General features: G+C 37.2%; 1 protein-coding gene across 1 annotated transcript in view; it reads right to left on the bottom strand.

The window, feature by feature from the left end:
• LOC140159195 (paladin-like) overlaps positions 1-24,188 on the bottom strand; it is a 156,209-nt gene that overhangs the window by 90,305 nt on the left and 41,716 nt on the right. Inside the window, 3 exon segments of the mRNA XM_072182584.1 lie at positions 7,284-7,523; positions 8,389-8,556; positions 20,704-20,883. Coding sequence (XP_072038685.1) covers positions 7,284-7,523; positions 8,389-8,556; positions 20,704-20,883 — 588 coding nt within the window.

Raw genomic sequence — 24,188 nt, 5'->3', positions numbered from 1 at the left:
AAATCATAGATTTTCGAAAGTTTTTGCATAAAGTATATTCTTATAATTTACAAAAAGCTATAGTTGACTCCAAATTACCAGTGGTGGTGGCAGCATTAAAATGTAGGTGGTCAGGATGAGCATTTTTTGTTGGACTTGTTTTTGCTATTCTTTGTGCCCACGAAGCGCACAATGTTTTAAGTGCTAAAAAGGAAGATGAACAGGACATTATTATTGCTTAACTTTTTCTTCTATTAAGATTTTTAGAGGGTGGGGGATGCCCCCAATGGAAAAACTTTAGGAGGTGATTAAGATAATTTACTAAATCGTTTTTTCATTAATCATTATTTTGCACATGCATGGAATAATTTTCATAAATTTTCCGACATACTAGGGGCCCCTTGCTTCTGTAATATCACAACTTAGATGGAAATGTTAAATTTGAAGAGTATCATTTTAACGAATTTTAGTGAACCTCAATTGTCTTACAGGGGGCCCCCATCAAGATCTGGTACTACCCTAACCGCTTTTGTGTTTAGTTTCGTTAATTAAGTAGTCAATATAATTGAGAATACACTGCGCTTAATTAGAGTTACATGCTTTTTCTTTCTCTTTTCCCCTTATTTTATTTTCGCTTTTGCTCGGAGCCCCTAAACCCTCGGGCCCATGGACTTCATCCACCCTGTCCTCCCGCTTGCTCCGGGCATTTGCTACGCCCCTAGTACGCTCGTCTACGCTTGGCACACAGCTCAGACCACGGAAGTAATAAAAAATTAACTTTATATCAGTTGTTTTGTTTTGGTGTTAGGGCACCCATTTAAGTTAAATATTGCTTCCTCAATCAAAACCATATGTGAGTGGACACTACGAATGAGCCGTAAACTCGGCAAATTGTATTCTGAGATACAGTGCAAAATGTATGTGAAGGCCGTATTCATAGGTGTCTCAATTACGCGCGATGTGTTTCTCATTTGATAGCGTTTTAAACCAATCAATAATCCTATTGCTGAAGAGGATAATAATAATCTTCTACATATATATAGAGGCCCTGCATGAAATTATCGATTGGCCCCAAACAAAGGATTTGAGCCGGTGTCCTTCACCGTAGTTATGGCGGAGTGCAGTCCATTCAATCAAATGTAGTCATCAACCTATTTGATCGTAGTGCAGGGTTATGTGTGTGAGACAAACTGTCACGGTAGATTGCAATCATGCTTTTGTTGAATGTATTTGAGTAGTCCGCCATATTTACGGGATGATACGTCACATGCAAGGCCTCTATAGAATCATTAAATAGAGTCTTTGTTTGCTTTGGCTAAATCCTGTTCAAGTGGTGGGTTACTATTGCATTGTATTTTGTCTGGGTATGTATAAACAACAATTAACAAGAGCACCACTGGTGCTGTAGCTCATTTGTTATGGGTTATGGTCAGGAATACCATGCGTAGCTATGTATAGCCATGCATAGATATGTATAGCCATGCATAGCTATGTATAGCCATGCATAGTTATGTATAGCCATGCATAGCTATGTATAGCCATGCATAGTTATGTATAGCCATGCATAGCTATGTATAGCCATGCATAGCTATGTATAGCCATGCATAGCTATATATAGCCATGGATAGCTATGTATAGCCATGTATAGCTATGTATGGCCATGTATAGCCATATGTAACCATGTCATGGCCATGTATAGCCATGTATAGCTATGTATACCGGGCTGCCAACTTTGAAAAACACATTTCAGTATTCTCAAAATCACCATAGTGCTGTGATCAAGCGCAAATCAGCATTTTGAAAATATACTTACGGTTCTCAAGATATTTATTTATTCAAGGCATTTATTTATTTGTACCTTTTGCTTGTCGAGTATCCTTTGATTTTATTTTGTTTAATACAGTTTTGTTTGTATATTTAATGTCTTGGATGCACCATCGGATAGATGAGTGCCACTGATGTAAAAGCACTTTCCAAATAAAAACTTGAAACTTAAAAACTACAACACTTTCATGGTAAATGGCATGCATAGCTATGTATAGCCATGCATAGTTATGTATAGTCATGCATAGCTATGTATAGCCATGCATAGCTATGTATAGCCATGCATAGCTATTTATAGCCATGGATAGCTATGTATAGCCATGCATAGCTATGTATAGCCATGGACAGCTATGTATGGCCATGTATAGCCATGCATAGCTATGTATAGCCATATGTAACCATGTTATAGCCATGTATAGCCATGTATAGCTATGTATAGCTATGTATAGCCATGTATAACTATGTATACAGGGCTGCCAACTTTGAAAAACACATTTCAGTATTCTCAAACCTCAAAATCACCATAGTGCTGTGATCAAGCACAAATCAGCATTTTGAAAATATACTTGCGTTCTCAAGATATTTATTTATTCAAGGCATTTATTTATTTGTACCTTTTGCTTGTCGAGTATCCTTTGATTTTATTTTGTTTAATACAGTTTTGTTTGTATATTAAATGTCTTGGATGCACCCTCGGATAGATGAGTGCCACTGATGTAAAAGCAATTTCCAAATAAAAACTTGAAACTTAAAAACTACAACACTTTCATGGTAAATGAAATAAATAAATAAATAAAATTTTGCACACACATCTAATTTTCCTGACTTCATATTTCAACAAGTGCTCCCTTCAATCTTTAGAACAGGGAAAGGCCACTAGCCTAGTGTTTACCCCCAGCACTTCCCTGTTCAGACTTTCTGTTTGTCTGTTTTGTAATGTCAGAGAGGGGTTGTCATGGTCCCATATACTGATATACTAGGCCAGTGCCAGTCAAAAGGACATTTCACCTTGAGTAAATGTTTACATAACTAATTGGGTCAAGATGTGTGATATAAAGTGTAAATGAGTGAGATGTTTGATCATAGTCAGGGTTGCCAATCAACAATTTGGTAGCCCAATTAGTTCTGATTTGGGAGAATTTGAGACACTATTTGCTCATGGCTCGTGCACAGAAGTAAGGGCCTATAGACAGCACAAGCCCAATTGGTGCTAAAAGCAACACTGAAAAGCAGACATTGTAGCCGCACTGAAACAGTAAAGTTCAACCATCTCTTTTACAAATTCGCACGATCAAGGAGTTTGTACAGTGTTTGTAATATGAAAAGCACCACAAACAGTCTACATAGGAGACTATTCCATGAAATTTGGTAAAACTTTTCGGAAGAAAATGCTCCAAAAATGATACTTTCTGTCCGAATTTTTTTAGCTAAATAAGTAACAATCATGAACCATCATGGAAAGATCGCCGCCTCAAATTACCAGATCCATTGCTCAAACGATGTGGCAAGAGAAAGAAAAAAACATACAGAAATATGGACTACGTCTATAGCTACATTTGCGAGCAAATAAGCTAACAATGAGAGGACATTCCTGAAGCTTGTTGACTTAAGTTGGGGATGATTTGAAATGACCGCCAATTATGACTTTATTACTTGCATTGTGGAAAAACAGACACACGTACATAGAACCGAAAAAAGGTACCATTTTGTTGAAGGAGCAGAGTTCAACAAACCATAACCCTGCTTCTGGATATCGTTTGAAGTCAAATGATATACCATTTTAAAGCTTATCATATATATTTTCTAAACATGAAATAAAACAAAATTGACCGGGGTCTGAGTTTAAGGCTGATTCGTAGTGTCCAGTCACATATAACCCAGCAAACACACAATGTTTCACAGAAAAGTTTTAAATGTTAGCTAATATAAAGGGTATAAAAACGTTTCAATAATATTCAAAAAAACATTTTTGAAAATGCAATGCAAAACTTTCTAACAGAATGTTATTTAAGTGTTGACAAAAAATATTGCAAAATGTTTGCCCAAAATATTTTACATTAAAGTTTTAAAAAATGTATTCCTGATCTTTTATATAACCCGACATTTAAATGCTATCAAACGGTTTTGAATATTGGCCAGTTCTCCACAGAAGAACTGGCAATACATCTGTTACTTTGATGACAGACAAAACATAATTTACATGGATACATTTTAACCTTGACTAATTCCCCAAGGAGCTTGAATCACAAGTGGGGCTTTCACTATAAGAACATTTCCCCGGTGGGGTCACTCCCTGGCAGGGGGACGCATAGGACCGTTACCACAAGTACAAATTACCCCCTTTTGCAGTCGATTTCAAGGACAAATCATGAGATTTTACCCCTTTTTACTCCAAAACAAGGACAAAATGGTACTCTGAAACACCCCTATTTTTTAGATTCCGAGGACACATTTGCAATTTTGACCCTATTTCAACATTTCAGTAATTAACAAGGGCATCACAGAATTCAAGTAGTACCCCTTGCATATAAATCAGAACCGAGAACAATATTGATCACGGGATGAGTACAAAGTAGGAAACCAAATTTATTCCTGTGGTTTTTTTATCTGGCCACGGGATCAGGAGAAAATAATAAGAACCCCTTTTTTCAATTTCGCAGACATTTGTGCAATAAAACACCCCTATTTTTCCAATTTCACAGACAATTTTGTCCGCGGACATGCCCTAAAAATGACCCCTTTTTCCTTGATTTTGGTAACGATCGTGCGGTCAGTATTGCAAGTTGAGTGACCCCACCGGGAACATTTCTGTGTTTGCTGAGAATGTGCAATTTAATGCTCACTATGATGCCCTCAATATTTTTTTGAATTTCTAATCTGAAATGCTTTAATTACTGTCAAATTCAAATTTTTTATAGTAAACCTGGGATCCTTTGCCAACAATCCAAATATGAGATTATCTGACCTTGGTATCGAACTCAATTGGAAAATTTTAACCTTTTCTTTATTATTTTGTATTTTACGAAAGGCAAAATCAAGTTGCTCTGGTTGAGATTAAAATAGACTTGTTCCATAGAGATATGCAAAATAATCTTAATTCTAAAATTTGAGCCAAATCGGACAAACGGTTTTTGAGATATTGCTGTTGAAAGATTCATAAATGAGCACATTTTGCCAATTTTCCTCATTAACTTCATCAATATATTGGCAAAAACAATAGAATACAAAGAAACTAAAAACATGTATATATTGACAACCATATGTCCGATTTCCTTCAAACAAAAACTATTTTGCTCAGTGTATTTAGCGTAACTTATTCAATCTATTCAAATGGTTCTAAATTTACTTTCTGTTTTCCAGAAACATCGTTTCAAACCCCCTTCTCATTTGTATATTATTTACTTTGCATTGCATTTTGTATATTGATACTAATTTATTATAAATGTTTTCCTTGTATTATATTATTCATTTGTACCAATGTATGTCGAGAATAAATAAACTGAACTGAACTGATCTGAGGATATGCATTTTTTCCCAAAAAAACCTAACAATTTTAGGAACCTGGATTTATTAGGGGTGCTTGGAGCAAAAAAAGTGTGCCTTTTGTCCTTCAAAAATGATTGATTTCAATGTTTTTTTTCAAGGGAACAGCAGACCTTTTGTGAATTTTTCATTCAAGGATGGAAAAAAGGGGAGCATTTTTCAGACTTTTATTTGCCTTGACGAGTTGTATCGCATCGGTCAAGGTTATTACAGTCTTACAATGAAACGCCCTAATGCAAACAGTTTCAAAGCAGATAAAATCTGGAAACTGTGCATCAGCTACACACTGATATTATGAAAGGATTGAACAACTCAGGATAATTACTGTCTGGATTTTCTTATTTATCCTGGGAAAATCATTCACTGTTCTCACATGATGCATGCCCAGGATAGGAAGTACAGACAGCTCAGTCGCTCAGTCGCTCTGATCGGAACTGGCTGTGAGGTCTTTTACCATTCACTGCCTCTGCCCCACAATTCTTATCCTGGTAAAATCATTCACTGTTCTCCCATGATGCATGCCCAGGATAGGATTTGCAGACAGCCTAGTGTCACCCTGATCAGAACTGGCTGTGAGGTCTTTTACCATTCACTGCTTCTGCCCCACAATTCAATGGAGAACATGGCCAATCAATTTTAATAACTAGGAATTGAACCAGGGACCTCTTGTGCCACCTCTTTAGTCAAAGACTAACTGCTAGCCCACAAAATATTTAGACTTTCGCCATCTTGGCTGTATCATGGCTTTCTAAGAATGACCACTGGGATCCACTTGTGGATCCAATTCTTTTCCTGCTGGATTTTCCGGTACTGTATATAATAGTTGCCACTAGTAATTTGTTCTTCTAAGTAGTCTGAATGCTATTTTGAACTAACTCTATACCTACTGCCAAGGACAAGGCCTGGGGCAGGGGGGACAATGTCACATTTGATATCACCAGAAGATAGGACAGTTAAACCTTCTAGAGGAAGAACTGCTACATGATCTCAAAGAGTATCTTTGTAGCTAGATTTCATGCTAAGATATGCGGAGATGGAAATTGATTTTTATTGAAACAAAATGTGGGGTATACACATTGTGTATGTGGTGCGGTGATCGTGAGATTTAATGATTGTTGATAATGAAAATTTTACTCATGCAACAATCAGCCCTAACAATTTATAATTGACATCGCTAGAACCTCTAAATGCAAAAATTAGGCTACTGCAGTTGAAATCCATACATATACCCTATGGAAGACGCAACCTTCATCTCTCACACAGGATGGCATAGATGGAGTCACCCATTCAGGTAACCCCATTAAAATCCACACTCCCTGCATAGAAGATTAAGACCATGTCTTCCATAGGGCACACCGAATCGCCTGGTTAATGATTAATTGGTACAGCAGAGACACTAAAATCAATACCCAGGATCGATACACGTGAATGTGCTATGCACGATTTGATATTCAGACGATAAATCTTTGGAAACCGGGGTAGAAAATGATGAATATCTTTATTTATTCTAAAGAAGCCATATTTTTTTGCTTGCACTTGAATATGTATGTTGAAAGGATATGATAGTCGTTAGCTTGCGTATTGAGAAAGAAGCGCGCGTATTGAGCTAAAAACTGACAAAAATTCTGATTTTATATGTGCCAAACTATAGCGCAGCATAGGCCACTCGTGGAGGCAGTCTAAAAGAAGATGACCTATGGCATATATCATGCTCACTCACACACAGAGAGGTCAGTCACTGGGCTATTGTCAGTAGCCTTAGTCGGATGTCTATGCGTCTCAAAACTATTAAACAGTTCGGACCATAATGGCCATGCATGGCGGTGGATTCACCCTACCATGGCGATTTCTGCCATGAAGATATCGGGGCGATGACACTGTGTAGGGGGTGTTTGTATTTCACCTGGAATAGCACATTGCAACAATAAAAGACATACCTTGAGTGTGAAGAGAAACTGATCAATGACTTTCTCATCGGGTGCCCCTTCTGACCTGAGCGGCATTCTGAGATACCTTCCGTTGGTAGCCATCATGGCGTATATGGAGTAGATTTCTTGACACGTATGCATGTCTTCTTCGTACATGATGTCATATCTGTGTGGTTCCTCTTTGAATTCTGTGATACTTTCGTAGAAGTAGAATTGATTATCTTCGTCCCTTAGTGCGTAATTGGTGATCTGTGACAGAGTTAAAGAGATGAGTCAATTTTTAAGAACTATTTTCTTTGGTTACAAAGAGTGCATGTTATATCATGTATTGAGCCAATTATATGAAAATGGCCGAAAAGTGTAAACATTTTCACTCGCAAAATTTACACACGCAAAATGTATCACTTTTACAGTTTGTGAAAAATACTATGTATCTGAAATGGGCTGCAAAGGAATTTGGGCAAAAGTGCCCTTAAAAGCACTAAATTTGGACACATTTGGGTGCTACTGATGCCTAGTTTTTGCTGTTTTTTGCAACCTATAGAGAAAGTAAATATCTGAAAGTCTGTGTGGCACATCCCCGCAGGGCCGTTCCGACCATTAGGCCAGGCAAGGCAAGGCGGTCGTGGGCAGCATGGGTGTCAATCCCGGGGGACGTCACCCCACATTTTGGGGAATAATGCTCACTGGGTAATTTTGTTTTCTTCCCCCCCTCCCTCGACAAAATGTCCAGACTATCAACTAGAAATGAGCTGCAAACTGCCTCAATTGGGCCTTCATATTGAACATTTTTTAATTTTTTCCAACTAACATTTTACACAACAATAGTGTAAAAAGTGGCCACCAAATGCCTTCATTTGGCGCCCATTTTGTAAAATTTTCCAAAATGTGTGTCCCCCCACTATCAAATTTGGATTGACGACCTTGGTGGGCAGTAGGCTATACAAATAGGTCAAAACTGATGAATTTTCAAGGGGGTAACCCCCTTAATACTTTTTGGTATGCTTTGATGGTGCGGCAAGGATAGGCTTTGCCTAGGGCAGCTGAATCCCTAGGAACAGCCCTGCATCCCCGAACAAAAATTTTCGAAGACCCCCCTTTTGCTTGATCTCACCTCTTTCCTGATGGCTACCTCCATATCTGTAATCTCATCTCCTTGCATCTTCCCCGTTGATATGTTTTCCTCCACATTCTCGGCACTTCTTGGTGCAAATGAATACCAATCACTTCCTCGTTGAAGATATAATACCGGCTCCTCTCGTATGCATACAACTATCAGCTCCTGCAAATCAAAATGATGATAAAATTATAAGGATACGATTAGTACTCTTATAAGCTGTGTTCACAGAAGTAGCGATAGGCCCTGCCAGGAGTAGTGGCAGTGTGAACGATGGTCAGGGGAAGTTCCGCCAGGCAACGATTTACTCCTGAAAAAATGTGAACACTGCTAAGCCTGGCATCCAATGTAAGTTTGACCTTTTTATGGCCTGAAGTTAAGAAATCACATTTCGCCTGGTTGGGAAAAAAAAAAGGGTCGCAGAAACACCGGAAGTTGTAGCCGATGTTTACGCCGACCAGATGTGAATGCTTAGTGGAACTACTCGTCATTATAGTGCTAGGAGTAGGCTAGGTGTGGACACACAGTAGGAGTAGGGGAAATATTTGTGGTATTTTTTTTATAAATGTTAGTGTAAGTTTACAGTTTACACTGGATGTAACTCAAAGTGTGAACACAACTTCATGCATATATACCACTATTATTAGCTCCTACAAATCAACATGATGGTACAATAATATAATTCACACATTTTTAAATTCCTAAATTGAATATCGTTGTTGGACAGGAAAAACCTCCTAGATGTGTCATTGGCCCCTGAACATGTTTAAAGCAAAACCTGCTATGTAGACATTTATGTTTCAATCATGTTCAGGGGCCAAAAGCCATTATGATGATAATGTGCAGGGGGTTGACAGTGATTCGCTGATTCTCCAAATTTGGCCAAATTTGCACGCTACGGTATGCTGTACAGAAGCTGCTGCGAACCACAAAATTTGACACACGTATGGGGGCGCCATAGCTTCCATGGCTACGCGTTCAGTTACGCGTTCCCAACTGTCAATCATCGGGGTCAATCACCTCGAGCTTGACAACGATGATCTAAATAGACTATTGTCAAGTCTTACGTGTAGGTGTGTAAATTAGGGTTAATTTTCGTGTTTGAAACTTTTTCAAGCCTGCTACAGTGCATTTTTTTTCAAATGTTGAACGGCTATTTTTAATATTTTAATGACATTCTGTTATTGATTACATCCAAACGACCAACAATCCTGGCCAAGATATACTCCATTTGTGGAGTTACAGTCAAAAATGAGGGAAAACCAATATTTGATCAATAAATCAATAACTACTTGTTTTGAGTTACTGAATTTTCAGTGCAGTAGTTGTAATCCTTGCCCCTATAATATACATATCTTACTTGTCACCAATGTGCTATAACTTTTGAGAAAAATGCAAAAATAGGCACAAAATTGACCAGGGGTGTAGTACCCCCTTAACAAGTATCATTACAACCATGTTTTTTAAGCAAATAAGACCATAGTTCCTTGTAAACACTTGTTGTATTTGCATTGGTTTAATTCATGAAATCGGCATGGCAACTAAATTTAAGTAGACACTCAAAAATGCATTAATACAAGATAAACTTTTATAAATACAGAAATGAAATATTTGATAAATTAAATTTGCAAACTATAGTAAAACAACTCATACACAGGCTCATACATTTTCAATCAAAATTTAAATAAACATCGTACAATAACAGCATGTATAATTCATGGAATTAGGCGCCTTGAAATGTAACAAACTGGGGTAATACGCAGATTTAGAGTTTCTCTACCGGAAGTCAATTTGTGCCGAAATTCCTTCCCACAATGCAATAAGCGTTTTGCATAACAATAGATACAGTTTGGAGGTTAATCAATATTCTTTGTTATGCAATACGCATATTGCATTGTGGGAAGGAATTTTGGCACAAATTGACTTCTGGTAGAGAAACTCTAAATCTGCGTTGACCTTTTCAGTATGTCAATCCCACAATTCCTTGCTGTTACCCTTGAGATGTCGTCATTTGATGTTAAGCCAATGCGCAATACCGATGTGCAATACATCGTTTGGCATTACGTCAAATGATGACATATCAGGTCTACCAGCAAGGAATTATGGTTATTACCGAAAAGGTCAATTTGTACTTAAAGACACTATCAGTGATTTTCTAAATCAGAAAATCATTGAAAATCTGTTTTTTTCTCTCCATTTTTGTAAAGAGTATCTAGATGTACTAACATAACCTAGTGCACATGATAAGACTGAACGTCACTTACTAGTCAATGTTGAAGGTGTCTGTCCGAACTGACACCTATTATTAGCTACATGCCGCTTTCTTCCCTTTTGTTAATTTTGTTCTTACGAAAAAACACCTTGCACTTTTACAGTTGCTGGAGTAGAAGTGTTGAGATCAGTGAAAAAACAAATCTACATGGATTTTTCTTAAGTTATAGGTTAAATTGACAAAAAAAACCCCAAAACATCACTGTTCTTTGGGCCTTTGTATTGTGGGGATTTGGTTTTTTTTACTGTATGTATATAAAATATGTGAGCAAAGCTAGTGAAATTTGTTTAGGTAATTTTACTGTTTTTAAGGTCATTTACAAAGCAAAAAGAAAGTTTTAAAAAAGTAAGGGACCCTACTTTAATGGTCCATCCACCTCTTTGTCACCAAAGTGAATTTAAAATATGCAGGCGAATAACGATGGGGTGAAATCAGTGGCGGCACCAGAAATGTTTTGGTGGGGGGGGGGGCAATGGGCATGTGGGAAAAGTGAATTTCAAGGGGGAAATCAACATTTTTTGCGTAAATATTGGAAAGTTTGGTAATTTGAGGTAACTGGTGGGTAAAAGTTCTAACTGCTGGGGCACTAAAATTATTTGCATTTTTGCGCTCGATGCAGTTATCCATAGTATTCACATTCAATGGGCTATTCCATTTAAAATTCATACTACTCTTAACTTGTGGAAGATTTTGGAAATATCTTCACGGGGGGAGTATGATTTTCAAATGAAATGAGCACATTAGGCAGCTCCATTTGGAATTTATACACCCTCTGAGAAAGATTCATCCTGAATCTGCCTACATGTAATGTGTTCATTCCATTTGAAATTCATACTCCCCCTGTGGAATATATTTCCAAAATCTTCCACATGGGGAGTGTCAGGATAATGTGACATACTGAAGCAAGCCCATAGCAAGATTTTGGGGGGTGCTTCCAAATATTTTCAAGGAAAATATGCTTGAATCCAAACTTTTTTTTTTTTTTGGGGGGGAGGAAGGTGTTCTGAAATTGCTGAAATTCATTTAAAGAATTTAAAATGAATTGGTCGATATCTTTTGTATTTATACCACTGGCTCAGTGCTGAGGTGACAAGCCCTCTCTGACACTACAAATTTCACCCTCACCCCTGCTCAACTCGACGGCCGCTTCATTGCCATGTACCCCCCTCCCCTTTGATGATTCTTAGAAAGAACCACCTAGACAGTTCTTAGAAAGAACCACCTTGATGGTTCTTAGAAAGATACACCTTGAACCATCTTGATAGTTCTTAGAAGGAACACCTTGATGGTTCTTAGAAAGAACCATCTAGAACCATTTTAATGGTTTCTAAAAAACACCTTGATGGTTCTTAGAAAGAACAATTTATGGATCTTAGGGCACTCTGAAGAATCTTTAATGATTCTCTGAAACTCTTGTAAAACCTTCATTTCATTGATTTTCAAACTTTTACCGACTGCAGTTGGGGACAAATCCTTTTTAACAGAAAAATGAGATCGAAAATATTCACTATAAAAAGTTTGAAATCTTATATAAATCATAATGCAACATGCAATGGGCTATCCATTTAGATTTGGTTAAAGTCTTCCACAGAGGGAGTAAAAGTTTCAAATAGAATAGACAATTGGGTAACTCCAGTTGTGGAAGATATAGGTAAAGCCATAATACAGCGCGGGAGTATGGGTTTCAAAATGATTAACCCTGACCAATTACATTCGAAAAACATACTCCCCCTGTGGTAGATATTTCCAAAATCTTCCACAGGAGTAGTGTGGATTTCAACTGGAATAGCCCAATTTGACTGTGCATTATTATGACTAACACTTGATTGGATGATGGTAAAATCAGCCTACACAAAAAGTAAGAATCCATTTTCATTCTATTTAGATTAATTATAATTCAAGGAAAAGTCCATCATGTTTGACTAGATAATTTTCTTTCCTTTCATGAAAAAACAACCACATCATGATCATACACATTTTGTGCACTAACATAAAAGGTTTCACATAAACACCCTTGTTTCATGTTCAATACATAATAATATTAAATGAAAACCAAACCGCAGAGCTTTTCATCGAGGGAGGGGGCAGTTCAATATGAAATGGGTATAGGCATAGGGCTGACACTTTCAGTTTATGGCATTCTGTGAGAGCAATTAACTCTCTTCATGCGGGTGTCGACTGCAGACGACATGTTTCAATTTTTTTTTTTTAATTCAAAAATTTCAGAAATGTAAATTTTCATGACGATATTTGGAATCAGCATGAAAAATGCATTAAAATGAGTACAAACAAGCCTGGTATTGGTTCAGTAGTTCTTAAGATAGCTCTTGATATTTTGAGAAATATTTCAAAACTTAAGGATGTCAAAATTGAGATCTATTTTTCTGGCAAAATGACTACATATAAATATCAGTTTAATGTTGCTTTGATCTTCACAAGAAGAAAATTGTTAGATGAAATTGCAGCATTCCTAGTTAAAATTGCTGCATGCTCTACAGTGCTCAAGTAATAGTATTCATTTGTTAATTTCCGCCTTATACAAAGTGTTTATATCCCTGAATTTCATATACGCCCATCAAAGGAAGCTTACAACACTTACACGCATAATGTCAAGCCATTGGGATATGATTGTATTCTTCTGTTACACAAGTCACATAATAATGCTGTACTTAGTAAAGGATTGAAAGAGCCTGAATTTTCTTATGATTTGGTTGTGTGTTAGGCTATTCTGTGTGAAATCCATACACCCCTATGGAAGACGTAACCTTAAATGCCTATTCAGTGATTTGCTCATATCCGTAGTATCGTAAAATTAATCAAAATTCAGATTTTGCGACTTTGTTAGTGTCATAGATGTGCAGCTAACATAGTATAGCCTGCTAGTGGTTAAGCCAAAAGCCGTATGTTAAAGATAAAATAAGACATTTTACATGAAGCAGTGTTGCTATGCTCATTGAAACAAGTTGTTGGACAAATACTCTTGTTCCTCGCTATAGGTAAATTGCATTTTTGGCTATTTTAAATAAGCTTTGCTATCTCATTTAGCCCAAATTTGATCATCCGCAATATCGTAAAAATAATCAAAATTTAGATTTTGGCACCTTTGTTAGTGTCATAGATGTGCTAACAAAGTCTGCAAGTGGTTAAGCCGAATAAGGTTCACTATATCTAAGGTTCGCTATCTCAAATTTCAAATAAGGTTCGCCATTTCTAAAATTAGAGATAGCCAACCTTTTTAAAATTAGAGATAGCAAACTTTAATTAAAATTAGATATAGTGGACCTTAATTAAAATTAGTGATAGCGAACCTTATCTTAAATGAGAGCTATCAAACCTTAGAACTAGCGAACCTGATTTAAAATGAGTGATATTGAACCTTAGAACTAGCGAACCTTATTCCTAATTTAATAGTGATATCGCACCTTAGAAGTAGCAGACCCAAAATTACAAAAAATTCCACTTTTTGTGCAAAATTGGCTGATTTTACCCCCTGAAATTCACTTAGCCCCCACTAATGACCCCCCAAAAAAAAATTCCTGGTGCCGACACTGCCCCCACCAGAAAATGTACCTCTTTCCTTCCTTGTTTGTTTGTGGATGATGTACATGTTGCAATTAAGAAACAGTAAATCATTACTTCCAGGAATTAAACTAAATTAAAATATCACAAAATCTAATACTAGGAATCATCTTATTATATCTTATAATTGCTGCATTGACCATCGTAAGTCTTCTGATTAAAATAAGAAAAGGTGGTGGGCATGCATGTACCATATATGCATCAATCCATTATAAACACTTCTTCCTTTTCCCGATACAAAGTGTGGTTTCCTAGTAACATGTAATAGTATTGTTAGTGACAGGCTGTAACCATGGTGATGTCAATTTGTGGCATTAATGGCGTGGCAATTTGCATTAGATCACCATTAATCACGTTGTATCACATGGCGGTGCGCTAAGCTTACACAACATAATAGGCTACGATGTATGATAGCCATACACTTTATATTTCCTCGCTTATCATAGTAAAACGCCAGATTTCCAGCACTCTCGAGATATGTATAGGGTCACTATTGCCGACTGGAAAGCTAAAAGGTCACATCTATTACAAAGGGCTTTTCTATTGAAAATCCACACTCCCCCTGTGGAAGATTTAGCTCAAGTCTGTCACAGTGGGAGTATGGGTTGCAAATATAATAGACAATTGGGGAACTTCCATTTGAAATCCTTACTCCAGTTGTGGAAGATATAGATAAGGCCATAATACAAGGGAAGTATGGGTTTCAAAATGATTAACCCTGACCAATTACATTTGAAAAACATACTCCACCTGTGGAAGATATTTCCTAAATCTTCCACAGGGGGAGTGTGGATTTTAACTGGAACAGCCCAATATGGTTGGCGTGGAGTTGATCTTGTCAAGCACTCATTGATCCAATATGATGCATAAAAAATCCCACTTTCAGGCAAATAATTTTGCGTTCCAAGAGTAAGTTTTCAAACAAGGTTACTCTCCCTTATTATTTAAAATTTCATACAGATACTAACACACTAAAAAGCAAACCTTAACATTTTAGATTTTTCACTGATGTAAGATTGAAATTGCACGAAATGTGTAAAAATTTACTTGGTACGAAAATTGTTATTTTACTGTACATATACCTAAGGCATCGATGCTACTATAATAGTTGGTGCAGATATAAGAGCTTGTATTTTTCTACTGAGACAGTCGGATATTAAGTGAAATGTGTTTACTAGCCAGTCATAGGGCACCTTGCCATTTTGCTGGTTTTGTGTACAAAAATGTAGTATATTTAGGTCTATACCATTAAACAAGAAATTAAACCAGGTCGCGTATCATAATTATAACTTGCCATAAAGAATCCCTGAAAACAAGACTAATCAAATTTGCAGTACACCTTTGATCATCTTTGGGTCCCACAAAATGAGTCATTTTCCATTTTTTTTTTTCTCATAAAAAGTCACTTAAAAAAAAAAGTCATGGGAACCCAGCAACCATATTCAGTATCGAAGTTACGTAATGTTACTATGTCAACGGGATCACGCGCTAGAGTAATGAACCACGATCGAAATGATCACCACATAAAGTATATGGCACTCGAAGGCATACCAAAGTAGCGTGATCCGGTAACCAAGAGAATTACGTAACCACTTGATGCTGAATTCCATGAACCACATATCCAAGCTATCAAAATAACATAGCTCTTAATCCTCTGCATGCTGGCCATAGGCGTCAACATAAAAAGTTAGTTTCGATATATTTTCTCAAAATATCAATATAGCTATCTTTATAACCAATACTAGGCTTTTTGAATTTTTAAAGAAATTTCAAAACTTGTCACCTGCAGTTGACACCCATGCGCATATTTTGGGGGGGGGTTTGGGGGCGCGAGCCCCACGATAAAAGTAGGGGGCAGCCAATACGAAGGGGCAGCGGAAGAAGGAAAAAAGGGCGGAAAAAATTTGAAAAAGTATAAACTAGAATTTCACGGTTCTCGACCTGCGCGGTTCTCGACGCAAAGCGTCGGCCGCAATACCTCCCACCTTGACGCGCATCGTTGTAACCTGTGCAATTTCACTTGACCCAAAAATGACCTTCACATTATCTGCCTCACTAAGGAGGGCGTTCCCACCATATTTCATGAACCTGCAGCAGTCTATGGCAATTTGACCCCAGATGACCCCGAATGACCCCAAAATGACCTTGACATTTTTGCCTTGCTTCAGTGGTCGTCCCCACAAAATTTCATGAATCTGCGACAATCTATGGCGATTTGACCTTGGATGACCTTGGATGACCCCAAAATGACCTTGACATTTTTGTCTTCCTACAGTGGTCGTTCCCACCAAATTTCATGAACCTGAAATAATATATGGCAATTTGACCCCGGATGACCCCAAATGACCTCACAATGACCTTGCGATTGCGCATATTTTGCACTGAAAAGCAAATCAGATCAAGAACTTCTGGCTGCGCTACTGTCCGCCAAGTTTCATCACTGTAACTCGTACAGATCTCCAGATAATCTGTGCACAAGGTTATTTTCCTTTCCTTGCATAAATTATGCAAATTAGGTACTGAATTACCATATTTTGCGGCGAAAACCAGCTAAAATTTGCAGACCACCAATTGCTACCCCTCCACCAAATTGCATCACAATATGTCTTACCAGTTCCGAGAAATTGCACTCTCAAGCTCGGACGGACATTTGCTTGACATGCATAAATGATGCAAATTAGGTACTTAATTACCATATTTTCCAACGAAAACATGCTAAAATTTGGAGACCGCCAATTGCCACCCCTCCACCAAATTGCATCACTATACGCCTTACCAGTTCTGAGAAATTGCACTCGGACGGACGGACAACCAGGAAACATAATATACCTCCGGTGGTCCAGCATAAAAATTGTGAAAAATGGTACTATACATCAAAATATGTTGCTTTTAGGGCGCTAGCACCTATAATCCTTTTCTTCAGACCCCCGGGGTAGGAGAGGCCACGGTACGCCACTGATACCCGTGTGGATAGGATTCAATTTAAACTATTTCTCTGTTTAAAAAGACTACCATATTTCCTGTAATAAATGTCCCCTCTCTAATAAATGCCCCACCCAATAAAATGCAGGAACTTCCATGCCATATTATGTTAAAGTCAACTTAAAAACTGCCATTTGCTGGACTAACTGCCACAATCGCAAAATTGCATGGACAAAAACAATAATTGTAAACTTTAACTTCTACTCACTCACTTAATTGCTAAATTATATTAGAATTTTTATTGGAATCAAAATGCATCTTTTATACAAATAAAACTTGTATGTATTGATTAGCAGCTATTAAATGATGAACTACAAGTAATATAATTATGATTTATTGCATTCTTATGTGCTTAACTTGATCAATTTTCAACCCTAATACAAATGGATTTCTGACAAGCTTATATCAAATTCTGCTCCAGTAAAACAGTGTGAAGCACGCAGATCAATAGTTGGGTGTCTACGTGCAGATGTCAACTATAGAAGACAAGTCTATTTTTTCTTAATTCAAAAATTTCAGAATTATAAATTTTCATGTCCATATTTGGATTCAGCATGAGAAATACTTTAAAATGAGTACAAACAAGCAAAGTATTGGTTCAGTGGTTCTTAAGATAGCTCTTGATATTTTTAGAAAATATCTCATAACTTTGACTTTTTATGTTGAAGCCTATAGCTAGCACACAGAACAATGAAGTATGGGCTAAATGGCTTGAATCTAATTCAAATCAGGGGAAGACAAGGGGCTGTCTCTCGTTGTCCAGTAAAGTTGTTTGATATCAGCGCAATAAGGGAACTGGAATGAGCGTTTTGAGCGTTTCAACAGTATTTTGTGTGGGACATGAGAGCACATCAAACCTATCGAATTGCATTCTGAATACGAAGAATGTCTTTCTGATATCAAATAATTTTCATTTTATGAAATTCACGATATAATACAAATTTTATGACAAATTAATAAAATTTGATATTTTTCACATTTTTGAGATATAACAGTCCTCGAAGTAAATTTTATAAATTTAATGATATAGTCTTAAAGTGTATGTAGCTGGGAGGAAAAGCTGACAATCAATTAAACATTTTGACCTTTCATATTGAAGATATGGATTTTTTCCCAAAAAGACCTAATTTTTTGTGTGTGTTTTGTGTTTAAAAAAAAAAAGCGCAGTGATTAATAGTGCGCTACGCACAGGCACAACGCCTAGACGTTGATCCACAAGCCTCAGCACACTTTACAGGTTGTCGCTGACCACTATGGCCCACATCATTCTATAAACCATTTAACAACAAATCAGGGACTTTGCTGCTTCAAGAGCGCACACCCTAGACATTCCACAAATAACCTTCGCAACCAGGATCAGCTCCCCGAGTTTTGTACGGGTTACAACGGGACAAATTAGCAGTGAGTTCCTTGTCCAGGGGAATATCAAGCTAACTCAATTTTTCCAAGAGAGCGTACTAGGCACCGCCAGGGTTCGAACTCATAACCTCTCGCACCATAGTCGAACGCCTTATCGATTGAGCTAACTTGACTGCTTGGTGACGTCATTAAGTGTGATGTCACCTGATCAGGTTGGTCCTTAACCGTTTCCAAGAAACCATTAGAGCTAACAACATCGGCTGATGACGAGGAAGTTCCTCAAAAGCGCTCCCGGTAAGTGAAATAAACAAGTAGTGTTGAAGTCTAAATTAATAATTTTCATACTGTAACTTAATATGAATTCTTGTCGTGGAAGTCTATCTACTTGCATTGTATAGAGACAACAAACATTTGCCAGCCCTATGATTATGAAATGAACTCAAACACTTCTACTTTTCAATGGATATACAAATGCTATTCAAAAACTAATTAACTAACTCAAGAATGACCACTTCCCATAAGCTTATTGTGCAAACACATCCATTCATTCTTTAAAGGCAATGACTGTCTTTTTAAAGACCATTCTTGTTTTCACAAGCGGGTAATGAATGACCCATCCGTCTGGTATACTGATTACATTATGCAATTCCGAATGAGACTGAATAATTAAATATGTCTGTGGATTAACATAAATTCATTGTGCATGATTAAGTCTACACAGGGTTACTAGTGGTCAACTCTCACTTGCTCCAAATCAAAGCAGATTTTAATTTAATATATTCCTGTATTGCTACCAGAACTAATGAAGTTGGGATTTAAATGGTGGGTGGATGGCAGGAGCCGTAATTTGTGCAGTTTTTGCCATTTAAATGAAAAACTGCAGCATACTTCTTAATATCAAATGAGTCAAGGAAGCCAGTATTCAAACAACTGATAACACTTCATAAACACTAAAACATGTTTATTTTTATATTTTACACGTACAAGTATAGGAGCCGTTTCATACGATTAACACTGTAACATGTTTATATAGAGGTATTTGTGATAAAATATAAACACTCCAACACGTTTATATCACTGATAAACATGTTAAAGTATTACTAATCCATCAATAAATCCTTCTATAAAAGTGTTGTAGTGTTAATCGTATGCAATGCCTCCTATATTTAGGCCAAATAAAAAAATAAACATGTTTCACGTCCCCTCCCGCTTCCTTTTTTGAGGTTTCTTCAATTATTTTTTTATTTTTTGAAATTCAGTTATAACTTTTCAAAAAATATGTCTAGGAAGTAGAGATGCTTTATATAGCCTTGCTAATACACAAGAAACACTTTTAGAAGGTTTTGAGATAATGAGAGGGGGTCTACCTCTCAGAACAACAAATAAAAAGAGGCCTCCTCCTTTTTCCAGGCATTATTTGTGTATACGCTAAAACAGCTCTAATAGCTTCTAATTATGGGTATTTACGCCAATTTTGCGGTAAAAAATAAAAAATAAAAAGCCCCCTCCTCCTCCTTTTTTTCAAAAATCCGGACGTGAAACATGCTTTTTATTTTACTGGGCCTTATGTGTAGAATATAATAAACATGTTACAGTGTTTATTAAGTGCTATCCGTAGTTTTTTACAGTGTATGTTGTAAATGCCTTATGCATGGCCCTGTTGGTGAAAGCAATTCATGAAAAAGTCAGAACCATGGAAACTCAGTTTAATCATAAGCTGATGGTTAAACTAACATACATTTTAATTTTAGCCTAATATCAACAGGAAAAGCCAATTGGCTATCTGTGACTGTTGCTATCTTCAGTAGATAGCAGAAGTATGTCCAATGCTGCTAGCCCTAGCTACCATGTTGGGGTCAGTCCCTGACATGCTTGAACTTGAATCATTTTATTCAAAAGTGTTGAAAAAGGGTACAGATAATGGAGTAAGTCATATCAAGTATAATCAATTATTGCATAATAGGCTTTAACCTTGGCAAACATTTTGTGTATAAATTGTGTAACATCACAAACCAGCTGAAGGTCAGTGGTTCTGGCCGCAACGTTGGTTGCTCCCCGCCAAGGTATGTTTATCTGGTTGACTAGAGTTAATCTTATCTCTCATTTTTGTGTATACTTACCGGGCAGCCTTCTCTCTGCAGATCATCCATGAGGCGACTCAGTCCATTACGTGTTGGTTGTCCCATTCCATATACAGGATAACCCCCGTCGGATTTCCTGAAGTTAGGCACTCCTGTTGTCTCTCTTGTGTTGAGTTTGTCCATCTGTTTGCATTGGTCAGCTATCATGAAATATTTGTCCTGAAATAAGCAAAGATAATGCTAATAATGTAAGCAACAATACTGGAAAATAACTAATTGATGAACCCGGGAAGGGGACGTATTTGGTACATATTGTTGTCTGCTTCACATACTGTCATATCTCAAAAGGCTGCCTTTTGTGATTTTATTTATGTTTGTCATCTAATCGTGATGAGATAATCTGTAAAATTAACTTTATATATTAGTTTTGAGGTATCATCAAAATATTACAATCTCATGTCCATTTATAGAAGAAAGAAGCATGTTGAATTATATTTACAACAACATGAAATACAAGAATGTAAATAAAAATCACACAAGGCAGCCTTTTGAGGCATGATCAGCAAGAGCTGACTTGCTATATAGAGAAGAGGTCTGGCCATTATGAATAGGGACGAGGGGACCTAGCATTAAAGTCACATCTATGACCCTCTCCTGAATTAGAGCACACCACCACGGGATGGAACTGTGGCCAGCAGGGCGGATGATGGCAAACCAATCAGTAATTGAAGAAGTATGCTGCCCATGATGACACAATCAAGTCAGTGTTCGAAAGATGGTTAAAATTCCCCGGAAAATTCCAAAATATAAGCTTTTTCTTGTTGAGCAAATCACTCACTATACCTTTAACAGTGACCATGTATAACACTCTGTTCCAACTGTTTACATCTATTCAATGACTGTTTTGTGAATCCTTTCAAGACAGTTTTGCCCCAGGGTTTTGCCAATTCTAATTACCTAGATAAGGCTATATTGAAACCAAGTCAAGAGGAATGCTGAGTGTTATTCTAATAATATATTTCTTTACAGCAATGGATTCACCTTGATACAGAGTGATGTGTGTCAGCCATTTTATCGATTTTTGTGGCTTTAATATCTCATTCTGAATCAAATGCCAGGCAATTGAGTTCAGATGAAAGCCCTTTAAAAAGGGATGTGCTGGACAAAACTAGTAATAATGGAGAAGTCTGCATATTTAGTTAAATATCAAATGGTGGAAATCATATGTTACTATGTTGGGAGTATTTTAAGATTAAGAAAGATTTGAACTTTGAAATTTGATCTTTCCTCACAAGTATGAAATGGACCAACTCAAGAAAACACTGAGACTACTTGTAAGGGGCGTGCCCAAAAACCAAGACCGGGGGGGCTGAAGTATGAACAAAAAATTGTGAAGGGTTAAACATTGGCGTCACAAGGGGTGTCTGAAGGGGATGTGGCCCCCTCAGAATTAGAACGCGGTAACCATAGGTGTTAGCATTATTTTGATGTCACTAATCAATTTATTTATTTATTTATTTATTTCTTATTTAACCTGGGGTGACCAATCAATGCACTGGCACTGTTCTCCCTTGGTTCCCAGGTGATAGAGCGCCCCCTATTTCTATTAGACATACGAGACTCTCACCTCCTACATATGCTTCCTTAAGAGAATGAGAGACCAAAATACTCTCACACAAAGTGCGGACTAGAACTTGTGACCCCCAGTCTGGAGTCAAAATCTCTCCTACCACCATACCCTACACCCTCTCTCTCTGCACGTAAAACGATGAGATTCGTGGGGACCTCCTACATTTTGTACCTATAGTCCCCACTCTGTAAAATGGCATCTTCTCTCTTTTCTGGCCTACTTATAGTAATTTGTGTCCCCACTTATATTGTGAAAAACTGTTTCATGTCCCCACAATTAGGGTAAGACGAGACCTCTCTCACTTTCTCTTTTTTAAGACCCCGGGCCGCTGCAGCCCCCTAAGCCCCCCGGCATGTGCCTGCTAGTCTCAGAGAAAATGGGGATGAGAACCCCGGAGGGGGGCTCACATGCAAAGGTTGTGCAGGTATGTGCAGCCCACATTTGGGCCATGCTTCAGTTCTTTGAGCCTCAAACTCTGACAGCTGTAGCTCTTTAAGCTCAAATTTTGAAAAATTTTGATTTTATTTTTAGCCCCACAGCCAATAAATTAATTTGACCCAATTTTTAGTTCACTAGACCCCCAGTTTACGTCCTTTACATAAAAATTACTTAACAATGCGGATTTAATCAACCCACACATATTTTTCACAACATATGGTTTCCATGTAAATGGTTTCCCATATTCATAACAATAATTACGGGGTAATAATAATGATAATAACAACAAAGCATAGAAAGTGAAAAATTAACAAAAACCAGACCAAAAATAGCACTGGAACCACCCACATCCCAAGCTAAATATCTCCTACATAAAAAGGTTTCTTGAATTTGTACTGAGTCGGAGAAAAGTGATATAACACAATGATATCACTGCGATATACTTTGCATAGGAATTAAAACAATATTAACAAAAACCATACCAAAAATAAAACTATTACCACCCACATCCCAATACTGACTTGTTAAAACATCGGAAGCTGATTAATTTAATAATATCTCCTTCTGCATAGTACTGAAGCCGAAGCGTGTCATGAATTTGCACTAGGCAGGGTGAGACTATAATTATTACATAACATGATGATATCTACTACGATATACTTTGCATAGGAATTAGAACAAATATAGGCATAGATATAATGAGAAGGATAAAATTAGACATTCAATCAACCAATGGATGTGTTCTCAACATGCCTACCTTTATTCTCAAGATAATGTGTATCCACAGTCCAATATGTTATTATGCGTGCTGGCTATAGAGCTTCATATGTGACATGCCATGTCAAAAGGGCACTTTTGGGCAGGTTATCAATTTTAAGGGTTTTACATATCTTAAATTTAGAGATATTTTGCTCCACAACGCTGTTTTCCCCAATGAAATCGGACATTCCTAAGCGAAGATATTGAGTTTGTAAGTTATGGGCTAACTTGCAACGAATATTTAAGAGCTCATTATTTCCGTAATAGAACACCTTAGTGGATTTTTATCAAATTAACTTCCATGCACTCACTAACTACCTCAGAAAAATACTGGCTTAATTGCCTTAAAGGTATCGTTTTGATGGTCCCATATGCATAAATGTATCGTGAGACAGCATGGAAATAACCTGCATTAGGGATGCTGGCTATAGAGCTTCATATGTGACATGCCATGTCAAAAGGGCACTTTTGGGCAGGTTATCAATTTTAAGGGTTTTTACATATCTTAAATTTAGAGATATTTTGCTCCACAACGCTGTTTTCCCCAATGAAATCGGACATTCCTAAGCGAAGATATTGAGTTTGTAAGTTATGGGCTAACTTGCAACGAATATTTAAGAGCTCATTATTTCCGTAATAGAACACCTTAGTGGATTTTTATCAAATTAACTTCCATGCACTCACTAACTACCTCAGA

This window comes from Amphiura filiformis, chromosome 8, assembly GCF_039555335.1.
Source record: "Amphiura filiformis chromosome 8, Afil_fr2py, whole genome shotgun sequence".
NCBI classification, from domain to species: domain Eukaryota; kingdom Metazoa; phylum Echinodermata; class Ophiuroidea; order Amphilepidida; family Amphiuridae; genus Amphiura; species Amphiura filiformis.
The sequence above is the reverse complement of the archived record's forward strand: the minus strand, read 5'-3'. Positions and strand labels throughout refer to the sequence as shown.